This window comes from Sorghum bicolor, chromosome 6 (genome assembly GCF_000003195.3).
Source record: "Sorghum bicolor cultivar BTx623 chromosome 6, Sorghum_bicolor_NCBIv3, whole genome shotgun sequence".
In the NCBI taxonomy this organism is placed as follows: domain Eukaryota; kingdom Viridiplantae; phylum Streptophyta; class Magnoliopsida; order Poales; family Poaceae; genus Sorghum; species Sorghum bicolor.
This window is the reverse complement of record NC_012875.2, coordinates 60,922,152-60,934,438: the sequence shown is the minus strand read 5'-3', so window position 1 is coordinate 60,934,438 and position 12,287 is coordinate 60,922,152. Positions and strand designations below refer to the sequence as shown.

The 12,287-nt window shown below is 44.1% G+C and overlaps 2 protein-coding genes across 2 annotated transcripts; one reads left to right on the top strand and one right to left on the bottom strand.

The window, feature by feature from the left end:
- Positions 4,088–7,903, top strand: LOC8076516 (auxin response factor 13). Its single transcript, XM_002448783.2, has 3 exons — positions 4,088–5,360; positions 6,430–6,966; positions 7,419–7,903. Exons 1-2 carry the CDS (start codon positions 4,332–4,334, stop codon positions 6,955–6,957), a joined length of 1,557 nt encoding a protein of 518 aa, XP_002448828.1. The 5' UTR covers positions 4,088–4,331; the 3' UTR covers positions 6,958–6,966; positions 7,419–7,903.
- On the bottom strand, positions 9,041–10,698 carry LOC8076515. The gene is made up of 3 exons (XM_002447330.2): positions 10,451–10,698; positions 9,979–10,367; positions 9,041–9,726 (listed from the first exon to the last, which is right to left on the bottom strand). Exons 1-3 carry the CDS (start codon positions 10,678–10,680, stop codon positions 9,326–9,328), a joined length of 1,020 nt encoding a protein of 339 aa, XP_002447375.2. The 5' UTR covers positions 10,681–10,698; the 3' UTR covers positions 9,041–9,325.

The following is a 12,287-nucleotide window of genomic DNA, read 5'->3' as shown; positions in this document are numbered from 1 at the left end:
TTTTTTTGTTTTACATTTCATTTCCCCCTTTCTCTTCCCCTTCAATAGTGTTTTTTTTTTTTGGGTTTTCATATAAATAAATAAATAAATAAATGGAAATGGAAAACACCTACTCCATGTAGATGCCGGTCAGCCAAAGTGATATGATCCGTGGTTGAACGGCTGAAGCACTTCCCTACCAACATTGGGATCATCATCAGAGCAAAATTTAGTATGCTGTTCCAGTAGTAGTAGTAGTAGTCCAGTTTTCAACTCTAACCAGGCAGGCAGGCAGGCAGGCAGGCACCGTGCCGGCCTTGAGCTCCCGTGTGGCCGTGTACATCATTGGCGCTCCCTCTCGCCCAATGGCACATTGACACCTAGCTAAAGAACATTTCAATGAAAATACATTCTAGAATTGCATCATTTCTGTAAGGAAAGTAGTTCATAGAAAATAGATGCAATTTGCAAGATACAATAGATACACATGTACTATATAATATTTCCTTTGTTCCTAATTTGTAAGACGCTTTGGATTTTCTAGATACATTCCGTTTAATATGTATCTAGACATAGTGTATATCTAAGTCTCCAGCAAAAGTTATGTATCTAGAAAAAGTCAAAACGAGTCTTTTGATTTGGAATGGAGTAAGTGTGATACTCTCACCATCATATATAACTATATAATTGAAGTCGTACATATCGAAATAGATTAGCTACACGTGCCATATCTCCACATCTTCACTACAACATTTAGTTACAACTCTATAACAAATAACTTGAGCATGATTAAAGTTCTAATTATGATCAAAATGCTCTGTGTCACAACCACATGTACTTACATCTCACATTTCCTTGCCAGTGAACAAGCCGGTGCATGTTAGCACCCACAGGGCTCACCCAAAGAGCACTAACCACGAGAACTCTCAATAGGTTATCAATACCCTCCAACACATTCTCTTGTTCAAGAGTGAACGTTTGTGCAACGAGGAAAACATTGATAGATTTATCCACAAAATCAACTTGGTGCGTCACCTTTTTAATTTGCACCATCAAATGTACCATGATATTTCAACGTAGAAGCAAAAGTAGTAACATAAAAATTTCTTATTACTTTTTAGATTGTTAAATTTTTAAATAGTTTTACACAAGGTAAATGATGTCATAGCTCATAACACAATGCAGTGTAACTAGTACACAACAGAGGGCACAATAATCACACCATTACCAAACGTAAATGATATATAGATGTAAACAATACAACAAAGATGCAGCAAATTACTTCGTGGAGGTATGTGCATGTGTCTCTAAAATAAGTGCCAAGATTTCAATGATCTTAGACTCAACTTAAAACTTATTTAGAGGTCTATTCATCCCAACTAAAAACAAGCTTCAGGACCACCATTCCCAAGTGTTTGTGACAAGTGTTTCTCTCTTGGGTTAGTTAGTTTGAGCACCAAGGCTATCAACACAATCAATGTTTCATCCTTCTTAAATCTTAATGGTATGACATACATATACTCAAGATCAAAGATAGAAATCGTTTCAGCCTTTTAAGCTTGCATGACTCTACATATGCCATTTCTTCACAATATGTCTTCACAAGTGTTTTGCTATATATATTCATTTGGTTGCAAAAATCTTGGGTGTCTTTCTCCATGATAATGTGCTTTTAGTCATATGTCTTATTTGCACAATTAAGGACTATATATATTAGTGTTATCGTGACTAAGCACATGTTTAGTGTGATGGTCTTAGTCTCATTCTTTTAGTTCTAGGGTTTGAACCGTGCAAACGGTGAGTAGAATTGCATGGGCTAACGTGTGTTGCTTTAATTTTTTAGAGACCAATTCACGCACTCTCTTTAGCCATTTATCAAATGTAAACGGTACACTAGATGTATCTGGTGCACCAAGGCATGTACCAAAGAACTTTGTGGAGGTACGCGGTTCACATGAGAGAAATAAATCAACCCTAGACACAGGCATCCGGAGAGGTGGGGAGACAATAGTAAGTAGTAATGCTAGATTATTGTTGGGATAGATTACCATGTCGCGCATATACTTGTGCTAATACTACTTGGTATACAAGAAGGTTTCGAATACATAAACTTAAAGTGGTATGTGGCAGTGGTTGTAGCTATATTGCAAGACACCTCGGGTTATAATTTACAATAGGTCGTTCTTAGCTAGCAAATATCATCACCATGTGATAGCTAGACTGACAACTAATGTGCAAGAGGTGACACCTTTAGTCGATATAAGACACTATGCCAATTTAAAGACAGTATGATTCGGAAACCATTTAAAGTTGTATTTCTTGATAAATTTGCTAGTACAATTACAAGGTGTGCCTATCAAAAATTTGTGTTCTCACATAATACTATCCATTTGAAAGTATAAAACAAAATTTGAGTCGCCACAATCTTTGAAATTGAACTTCGGCCTTCAAAATCATAAGATGGTACTTTTGAATTTGGATAGTTTTTATATAATTATGTATATATAACAACTTCGGCAACTTGTAAGGCTATTTGTAAGGCCTTGTTTAGTTAACTCCAAAAACCAAAAAGTTTTCAAGATTCCCCGTCACATCGAATCTTACAGCACATACATGAAGTATTAAATATAGATTAAAACAAAAACTAATTGCACACTTTATCTGTAAATTATATGATGAATCTTTTAATTCTAGTTAGTCTACAATTATATAATATTTATCACAAACAAACGAAAGTGCTATGGTAGTGAAATTCAAAAAAATTTCACATCTAAACAAGGCCTAAGTGTAGCTATGGGGGTGTGCGGCTGCTGCACCCTATGAGTGCTGAAAAAGCTGCAAAAGCAGCGGAACAAGCCCTTGGAAATGCACGTGGATCGTGTATTTCTCTTCATTTTCATTTATTTACCATAGCATTTTCCGTTTGTTTTTCTACAAGTCTATTTTACAGAACTAAAAATGCAAGACTATCAAAGTATGCTTGCCCACAAATTATATGATATAGGAATTGAAGTACCTAGAAGAATTATATATGGTAAAAAAACACGTTCATAATTCTTTGAAAGGCGAAAAATGGTAGACGAGAATAGAGGCATTAAATTAAAAAGAGATAAAAGAATGAAGTAAGTTTGAAACAATAATATACTAGAAACGCGCATCGTGTACATTTGTTTTTTGTTTTGTTTTGTTTGTTACAAACAATGGACATGCATATGGAGAATAAACGAAAGGAAATAATTAAGAGGATATATATGGAATTGTATATTTATTTGTTTGTTATTATACAAAGAGAAATATGGTTGGTCGGACTAAAGTTTGTCGTTAGGGTGCAGTGGCATGCACAAGCTGTGTAAAAAAACACGGTTGTCAGAAAGGGCGGGCGGTTTAGCAGCAGAAGACAAGAAGAGCAGTCAACATATATAGAGAGAGAGGGGGAGGAGATCCATAATACTATTAAGGGGTATTTGGTTTTCCTTCGATAAACTTTACTGCTCATCACATTGAATATTTGAACATATATGGAATACTAAATATAGACTATTTACGAGACTAAAAACACAATAAAAAAGTAATTTGCGAGACGAACTTTTTAAGCCTAATTAGTTTATGATTGAAAAATAATTTTCAAATAAGACGAAAATACTACGGTACCTATTAAATTTTACCAACCCCAACCAAATATCCCCTAAGAGCATCTCCAAGAGACTAGCTAAAATTATATTCTAAATTACAAGATTTAACCATCGTGTAAAATAAAAAACTCACTCAAAGCATAGAGTTCCACAACAGTCTTTGTATAGGATAGCTAGTGAGGACGACATGCTATATATGACAAGCGAAAGTTTAGGAATAGCAAACTTGCTATTTTAGCAAACCAGATAGCACATCCGTTGGAGCTTAACTTTTGCTTTAAAAATGTAAAAATAGCCTAGACAACATGAATAGCATATCCGTGGGAGTTGCTCTAAGATCTACGACTGGATCTCCTTCCTATTCGCTCGTAATAAACTGTATGTAAGAGAAAAAACATGAGCTAAAAATTCTGAGATGAAAACTGCACGAATAATATAAATAAATAAAGGAAAGAAAGAAAGAAAAAAAAAAGGCAGGCGTGTCTGTTTCTCTTCCGGTCTCATCGTCATCTGAATTCATCATATCCAGCGACATGTATTGTAGATGTAAGAGTAGTAGTATATCCATCATCTCATTCTCATCTCTTGCACTTCCTTCCTTCCGAATCTTCAATTCCTTGTTCCACCCCGATCGAGCCCGAGGCGATCGAGCAGCAGCATCTCCTCCTCCCTCCGCTTCGCCCAAACCCTAGTAGTAGTACTCGATCAGAAGAGAAGACAATGGCGCCGCAGCCACCGCTTGCTCCCGCCGACGGCATCGTCGATCGCGACGTCTGGCTCGCCTGCGCCGTCCCGCTCTCCCGCCTCCCCACCGTCGGCGCCGAGGTCTACTACTTCCCGCACGGCCACGCCGAGCAGTGCCCCGCGCACCTCCCGGCGCCGATCCCCGCGCCGCACCTCTTCCCCTGCATCGTCACCAACCTCACCCTCGGCGCGGACGACAAGACCAACGAGGTGTTCGCCAAAATCTCCCTCAGTCCAGGCCCCCACCACGCCCCCGCCGCCGCTTCGTCTCTTGTTGGTCCCGACCCCACCACCACCACCAAGGAGAGCGAGAGCGACAGCCCCCCGCACCCGCAGCCGCAGGAGCTCAGCTACTTCACCAAGGAGCTCACGCAGAGCGACGCCAACAACGGCGGCGGCTTCTCCGTCCCGCGCTACTGCGCCGACCACATCTTCCCCACGCTCGACTTCGACGCCGACCCGCCCGTGCAGAACCTCGTCATGCGCGACACCAGGGGCAATCCCTGGCAGTTCCGCCACATCTACCGCGGCACGCCGCGCCGACACCTGCTCACCACCGGATGGAGCAGGTTCGTCAACGCCAAGCTGCTCGTCGCGGGGGACATCGTCGTCTTCATGCGCCGCACAAACGGCGACCTCATCGTAGGCCTGCGACGAACGCCAAGGTACCCGCTCGTCTTCCCCGGGGCCGACGCCAACGCCAACGCCAACCAGGACCAGCAGCCCCCGCCCCGCAACGCGCGCGCGCGGGTGCCGCCCCAGGACGTCATGGAAGCCGCGCGCCTCGCCGCCGAGGGCAGGCCCTTCACCGTCACCTACTTCCCCAGACAGGCCGCAGGGGAGTTCGTCGTCCCGCGCGACGAGGTGGAGCGCGCGCTCGCCACCCGCTGGGAGCCAGGCACGGAGGTGCGCATGCAGGTCATGGAGGCCGAGGACACGCGGCGCACAGTGTGGGCCGACGGCCACGTCAAGGCGCTCCACCAAAACATCTGGCGAGCGCTCGAGGTCTGAATTCTCGTCTTCTCGTCTTCCTTCCATCCATCTAGTTCCAATTGCCATTGACCAACCTGACGACCTGCGTGTCTTGTGTTCACCGGAATCACCGACCGCCTATATGCTAATGATGCTAGCCTTATTCAATTATTAATTACTACTTAGTACTTATTATCAATCAAATCAAGTACTACAAAGCTATCATTACAACAATCTTGACCTGTAGCTTTCAAGCCAGTCGCTCGTGCTAAACAGATTTTGTTGTTTTCGATCAGTGTCTTTTTGTATTGCGATCGGGATTCCGATTGCGTTGTGGGCCTGCCGGTGGTTCTTCTGTCGGATTGGATACCTTCACATGTCTGTTTCTGTTTCCACTCTAGTAGCCTGTACTGTAGGGCTGCCTTTCTCTGTCTGCTCCAGCTTGTCCATACTACTGCCAAGTACGTAGGAATACTCTGCTCAATTGCAAACTGTATATTGATCCTTTAATCTTGTCGTGACTCGTGATGCCTGTCAGCCTTGCCACTTCCGGCTTCATACCGGACTTCTGATTTCTGAATGCATGCATCCGGTCTTCATTCCCTGTTTAATTTAATTTGTTTTCCTACAAGAAACCATGCCAGTTTTTGACATGTGCACTGCACGTAGGCCTGTATCCCTCCTGCAAACTTTAGGGGGAAAAAAAACTCGGTCCCTGCCAAAGAATTTGATTCTTCCTTATCATCACGCGGATTCCCAGCCCAATCGGCTTTAGCCAGTTCCTATGTTTGTGCTGTTGCTTCCATCTGTTTGTTGAAAATGCCAGGGCTAAATATGTTTATTATACTGTTTTGCTATTTCTTTCTCTTTTTTTTTTCGAGCTGTAACTGATTTGCTATATCTTTTGCTGTGTGGGTTCAGTTCACCCTCTTGTATTACAGCCTTATTCTTTTTGAACTGAATATATTATTGTCTTATTATTAGTAGGGGAAGATTATTTCCTTGTCAGTCAGAGCTAAGGGATCGGTCTTGTTTGTTTCCCATTATTACTGATTGCCTACTTGATCACTACTGATGTCATTACCACTTGATACAACTGCAGATCGACTGGGATGACTCCTCTCCATTATCACTAAAACTGAGCAGATTTGTGAATGCTTGGCAAGTCCAGCTTGTTGCATACCCTCCTCTTCCAAATACAGTGAGGATTTGCGACCCAATCGCGCCTCTTTGCCCTGGAGATGTCTCTTATCCACTGATCGGACCTGAAAGCCAGGCCATGGCTATGATATTGGGGTCACCGATTCCTGCTGGCATGCAGGGAGCCAGGCACACCGGCCCTTGTGCTGCACCCTCTGAATCCTCTGCAATGCTCACGACTCAGTTGCTATTCCCCCTAACCAACACGGACTTTCAGATGCCACCGCGTACAAGCCCCAGTGCTTCCTCTGAGATTCTGGATCCTGAAGGTGCTTCTCCTCCCAACAACTCAGTAAGCATGCGTCCAGCAGAGCTTCCAGTCCAAGTGAAGAGCATACAGCTCTTTGGCGCCACAATCACACCCCATGTTGTGCAGAGTGCTACTAATGGTGATGGTATGGCTGATGGCAATGTTGGAAAAGATTTCTAATACTTGAAGGTATGGTATGATCTTCTCAACACCCCTATTGGTTGTTGCAATGAAAAATGCAGAGAGTTTAAGTTGGGTCAGATACAAGGTGAATTGGGGGGGAGGGCTCATCAAATGCTATTACATACAGAACCTCATATATTCTGATGGATCAACCAAAATTAAGATTTGTTTCATCATCATGGGCTCCTGTCACCACCGGCAGAGCCTCATGGAGGCGACCCCCTTTGCTTGAATGATAGTATGAATAGAATGTCGATGGCTGCGCTTCAAGTTTTATGGTTTGCAAATCTGGATAAATTTCAAAGAAGAACATATAGTGTATATGGAAGCATAGGAAATTTAAATAGTGATTTTTGCAAAGACATAAGAAGCTGCAGAGGCAAATTGTTGTTGTGATGAAAAAAACACAGTCTATCTATAATTGTCTAATTGACCCTGAACTTGCAATGTTTTTGCAGATGCCGGATAAGACTGGGAGTATCACTACCTCTACATCTGGGTTTCTACTACCAAAGTACCAAGTGCCTGTCTCTCTGGTGCATGCATGCATGCAGTTTATCTGTAGCTAGCTTTAGTAGGATGTGGGAGTATTACTATTGCAACCCCAGCAGCGCCTTATTAGTTGTTAGCTAGAGAGAGGGGGGTAGCACGCATGGCTGTTGTTTAGTAACATCACCTTTTGCTACCTGTTACAGTGGAGGTGCGCGCACTTCATTCGCTGTCACTTGCATTTAGATTCTTTTTTTTTCTCGATCCGTTTGGATTAGACTACCGTTGGTTGGTTGATTCAATTCTGGGAGCTGGTCGTATCGCTTTCGTCTGCTCTGCTGTACTGTAATCCATTGCTTGCAAATTGCAATTACATCGTGTGGAACTATATGTGGGTTTAATTTGGTAACAATGGTATGGGTCATTGGTCCTTTCCCCTAAGGCAAGGCTCTAATCGTGTGGCATTAATTGTTTGTGTGGTCTGGATCAGCTCATGTGAAGTCATGTGCAAGTGCAAGACACTCACCACCTCAAGCACATGCTGCCCTGCCTGCCCAGCCGAATGTTTTCCCAGTGCGTGCATGCATGCATCTCTCCCAAAAAAAAAGGCAGTCAAGATGCAACGCATGGTCTTTTTCTTTTATATTTTAGTTTGCCTTTTTTTGCCTTGCATTGATTTGCTTTATTTGATTTGCTGCTCTTGAAAAGGGGCATTCACCATATACATGCATGCATCTTCTTTTCTGACTTTAACAATGCAAAGCAGAGTGTTGCTGCATCTGCATGGACGGACATGGTGTGATCCAGTTGCTCTCATTTGTGAATGAATTGTGATGGGGGCGAAAAGGTCGTTGGGACATGTCATCCATCTTGGACCGTCTGTCTGCCCATATCCATCCTTGTCGGTACATTACTTGTTGCCGATTCAATCACATTCACAGGCAGCTCAGCTGACAAGCAAATCTTGCATTAGCAATATAATTAGGCAAACAGACATCCGATCCGATCCGACGACCACTGTCCACGCCAACAGGCAACAGCTAGCTGCTAGACCAGGCACAGGCAGGCAGCTGTGCATGATTAAGCTCCATCCACCACCAGACCATTTCCAATTTTACATGCATGTCAAATTCATGTCATACAGCCAGAGCCAGGCCAGCATTAGTAGTAAAGTAGTATATTTTTTCCTTTGTTTTTTTTTTGTCATCATCAAAACCACACAGTACATGGTTGGATTAATAAAATAATCATCATATATACTGATATGAGATCATCACTCCCTGATCAGCATCAAGGACAATCCTCATTCTCTCTTGTTTTCTTGTTTTTGATTTGAGTATCTCTCTCTCTACTTCAAATCTTCGGACGTGATTTTTTTTTTTTTCAAATGAGACTATACCTTTTAATATATTACTAAAATATCACTATAGTACTATATAAAATAAGTATAACCATATGCTTCATGTATACTTGTATATTTGATATACATACTACTCTAGATAATTTAGTATGATCATATATTACGTCTACATATACTTCGTTGGATCCGTAAATCTAGACATATACACATGGGAGTAACTACACTAGGGAGTAGTATAATTCTTGCATGATGATCATTGGATATATGATTGATTCATATGTGTGGTCACCGCTATTACAAACTGTATGCACAAACAGACGAAGTAGTAGTGTACCTGTAGCTAGGTAAGAGGAGGCACTCACGCAGACTCACTCACTTTGTACACGCAAGCAATTGAATTGCAAAGCAAGCCGTACGTACGTACACAACACTCGATGGAAGCAAGGAACGGGAGATCTATCCATCCATCCATCGGACACCATGGCCCGCCGGCGCCGACCGGCCAGACCTTACGACCTACCACGCCCGGTCGCCGTGCGCGCGCCTCCGCGTGAGGCTCCGGATCCAGCCTCTCCCTCCTCTCGCCTTGGACCGCTCCGCCGCCGCCGCGGCCTTCTTGCCGTCCAGCCCGGCGACGTGGCACGCCGCTGCGCCGCCCGCCTTGGACGACCTCCTCCAGCGCGCCAGCTGCAGCAAGCGCCCCACCACCTGCTTGCGCCACCGGGTGACGCCGCCCCGCTTGACGTGCTCCACCGCCACCACCACGGTCGACGACGACGACGACCTTGTCGCGGGAGCGGCGGCCGCCGGCTTGCCTGACTCCGCATCGGCCTTCTCCTCCGCCGCCGCCTTGTGCTGGCTCTGGCTGTCCCACGTCGCCTTGCCGTTGTCCTCGAACTTGATGGAGATGAAAGAATCTTTTTTGTTTTGTTTTGTTAATTTTTACACATCCCATTGAATTGAATGATTTATTTGCCAAACGAACAAGAAACAAGCAAGCAGATGGATCGGATTATGATACGGTCGACGACGATGAATGAAAGGCAATGCAAGCAAGCAGCGGCGGTGACATTAATTAATTAGTATAATGGCACGTACTGCTACTCCAGTCCAGTAGGAGTATTAATTAAATAAATTAATAATGCAAGATATGATGGTGTTGTACGTACCATCGAGGCTTGCGACGGCGTCGTCGTCGTCGTCGGAGTAGCAGTTGTTGTCGGGGTCCCCCCGCCCCCGGTGGTGGTGTCGGGAGTCGAGTCGCTGGAGGAAGGAGGAGCCGAGCGCGAAGACCTTGGGGAGGGAGATGCTGCTGCTCCTGCTCCTGCTCCTGCTCCTGCTCCTACTCCTGCGGCGCACGGCGTCGTCGCCGGCGTTGCTGTTGGCAGCGGCGAGGAGGAGGAGGAGGCGGTCCTTGAGGCAGTGGGCGCAGACGCCGACGACCACCTCCCTGGGATGGAAGCAGCAGTAGCCTGGGACGACGTCGCACTGCCCATGCCCGTACCCGTACGCCTGCTGCTGCTGCTTGTTCATGCCTGGCCGGATTGCCTTCCCTTCCCTGCTTGTTGCAGTGCTTAGCTCGATCTGCTACTTTGCAATTTAATGGACGTCGATATGGTACACACACACACACACACTGACCGGATTGCCGGATCGGAGAGGAAGAAAACAAGCTTCACTCCTCCCCAATCAGAGTCCTCAGAAAGACAAAGGGACGGATGGAGATCTGCGCGCAAGTAAGGAGGAGGAGGATTCTTCGGTTGGCCGCCCCTTCCCTTCCCTCCGGTCCTGGGTGGCCTTGTGTTGTGGGGACTGGGGAGGGAGGATGGTGCCTGCCCGCCCAGCTCTCTCTCTCTCTCTCTGCACTGCATGCAGTCTGCTCTTCTACCTCCCCTCTCTGAATGTGGCCTTGTTTAGTTCCGAAAACTGAAAAGTTTTCGGAACTGTAGCATTTTCGTTTTTATTTGACAAACATTATTCAATCATAGAGTAACTAGGCTCAAAAGATTAATCTCGTGATTTACAGGTAAACTGTGCAATTAGTTTTTATTTTCATCTATATTTAATACTTCATGCATGTGGCGTAAGATTCGATGTGACGGGGAATCTTGAAAAGATTTCGCTTTTTGGGGTGAACTAAACAAGGTAGTCAGCCATGCATTCTACTTTACAACCTTTTTCAATTCTCATGCATGCATCTTTGTGTTTTATATTTAATGTTCAAAGAGGCCAGGAAATCACTAATAAAAATAGATCAGATGAATGAAGTGACCAATCAACAACAGCGTTGTTCCTAATTATGCTCTCACTCCCATCCGTTTACCTTAAATGCATGCATGGCCACTACACAATATTCCATTTATAATCAACATTTGTTGTTGCAATAAAAATAGATAGAGAAATGCTAATAATAATTGAAGAATGGGATGCAATGCAACCGGTGGGTCATGGTCATGGATGGGATGGATGGATGGATGGTCCAACTTTGATGGAGAAAAGAAAAAGGACCAGCTAGCTAGCTAGCAGCTACCAACATTACTGCTACACAATGCATTGCATTGCACACCGTTTATATTGATTGATTGACGCACCGTTAGAGTATCTCTAAAAGCTCATTAAAAATTACTCTACTGGTAAACCAATGATTATGGCAGGTGATCTAGCAAGTGAATTTTATAATTTGCCATGTTTCTAATAAGAAAAGAAAATTGCCTTTAATTTTCTCTCTCAGTGGTGCACGTGGGTGCATGGTCCTTCCAGTGACACAACGTGCTGCGTCCACGTCTCAAATCTCAGGCCTTGTTGAGATGCGATAAAATTTTAGCACTTTCATTTGTTTGTGACAAATATTGTCCAATTATAAAAATAACTAGGATCAAAAGATTCGTCTCGCGATTTACAAGTAAACTATGCAATTGATTTTTATTTTCGTCTATATTTAATGTTTCATGCATGTACCGAAAGATTCGATGTGATAGGGAATCTTAAAAACATTTTAGTTTTTGAGGTGAACTACAACGCCTCAATGAACGCCGGCCTTTGCCGCGACCGCTACCAACACGTACGTACGCGGGTCAGGCCGGGGTCTCTACCATGCAAATGCATTTCATGCCCCACCGCCATGTGCTGCATGCGATCATCCACACGCGTGTCCACGTGTCCGGTCAATGCATGCATGCCCAACTCCATCTGCATGCGTCGTCTACCTAACTGCATATCCACCTTTGCAAAATATCTTTTGGGGGACTTGAGCTCAAATGAAAAGACATTAAAAGTTTAACACAAAGACTCACTTCATAATTTCTAAAACCTCACAGAAATTATGTAGGACACGGTCCCAATGTCCAACAGGTACTATGACCAAGAACTTCATCCGTTTTGCAGCATTAAAACATGAATGATTCATCTGCACATTGCAGGAGGCGGGCGGATTGTCCCTAAAACACGTTCAAGTACAGGAGCAGAGTGGTATTGCGGT

Coding starts and splice junctions, on each gene's coding strand:
- LOC8076516 (XM_002448783.2), top strand. CDS start 4,332: ATGGCGCCGCAGCCACCGCTTGCTCCCGCCGACGGCATCGTCGATCGC. Junction 5,361..6,429: donor ACATCTGGCGAGCGCTCGAG/GTCTGAATTCTC, acceptor ATACAACTGCAG/ATCGACTGGGATGACTCCTC.
- LOC8076515 (XM_002447330.2), bottom strand. CDS start 10,680: ATGCAGTGCAGAGAGAGAGAGAGAGAGCTGGGCGGGCAGGCACCATCC. Junction 10,368..10,450: donor CTCTCCGATCCGGCAATCCG/GTCAGTGTGTGT, acceptor TGCAACAAGCAG/GGAAGGGAAGGCAATCCGGC. Junction 9,727..9,978: donor CGCCGTCGCAAGCCTCGATG/GTACGTACAACA, acceptor AAAACAAAAAAG/ATTCTTTCATCTCCATCAAG.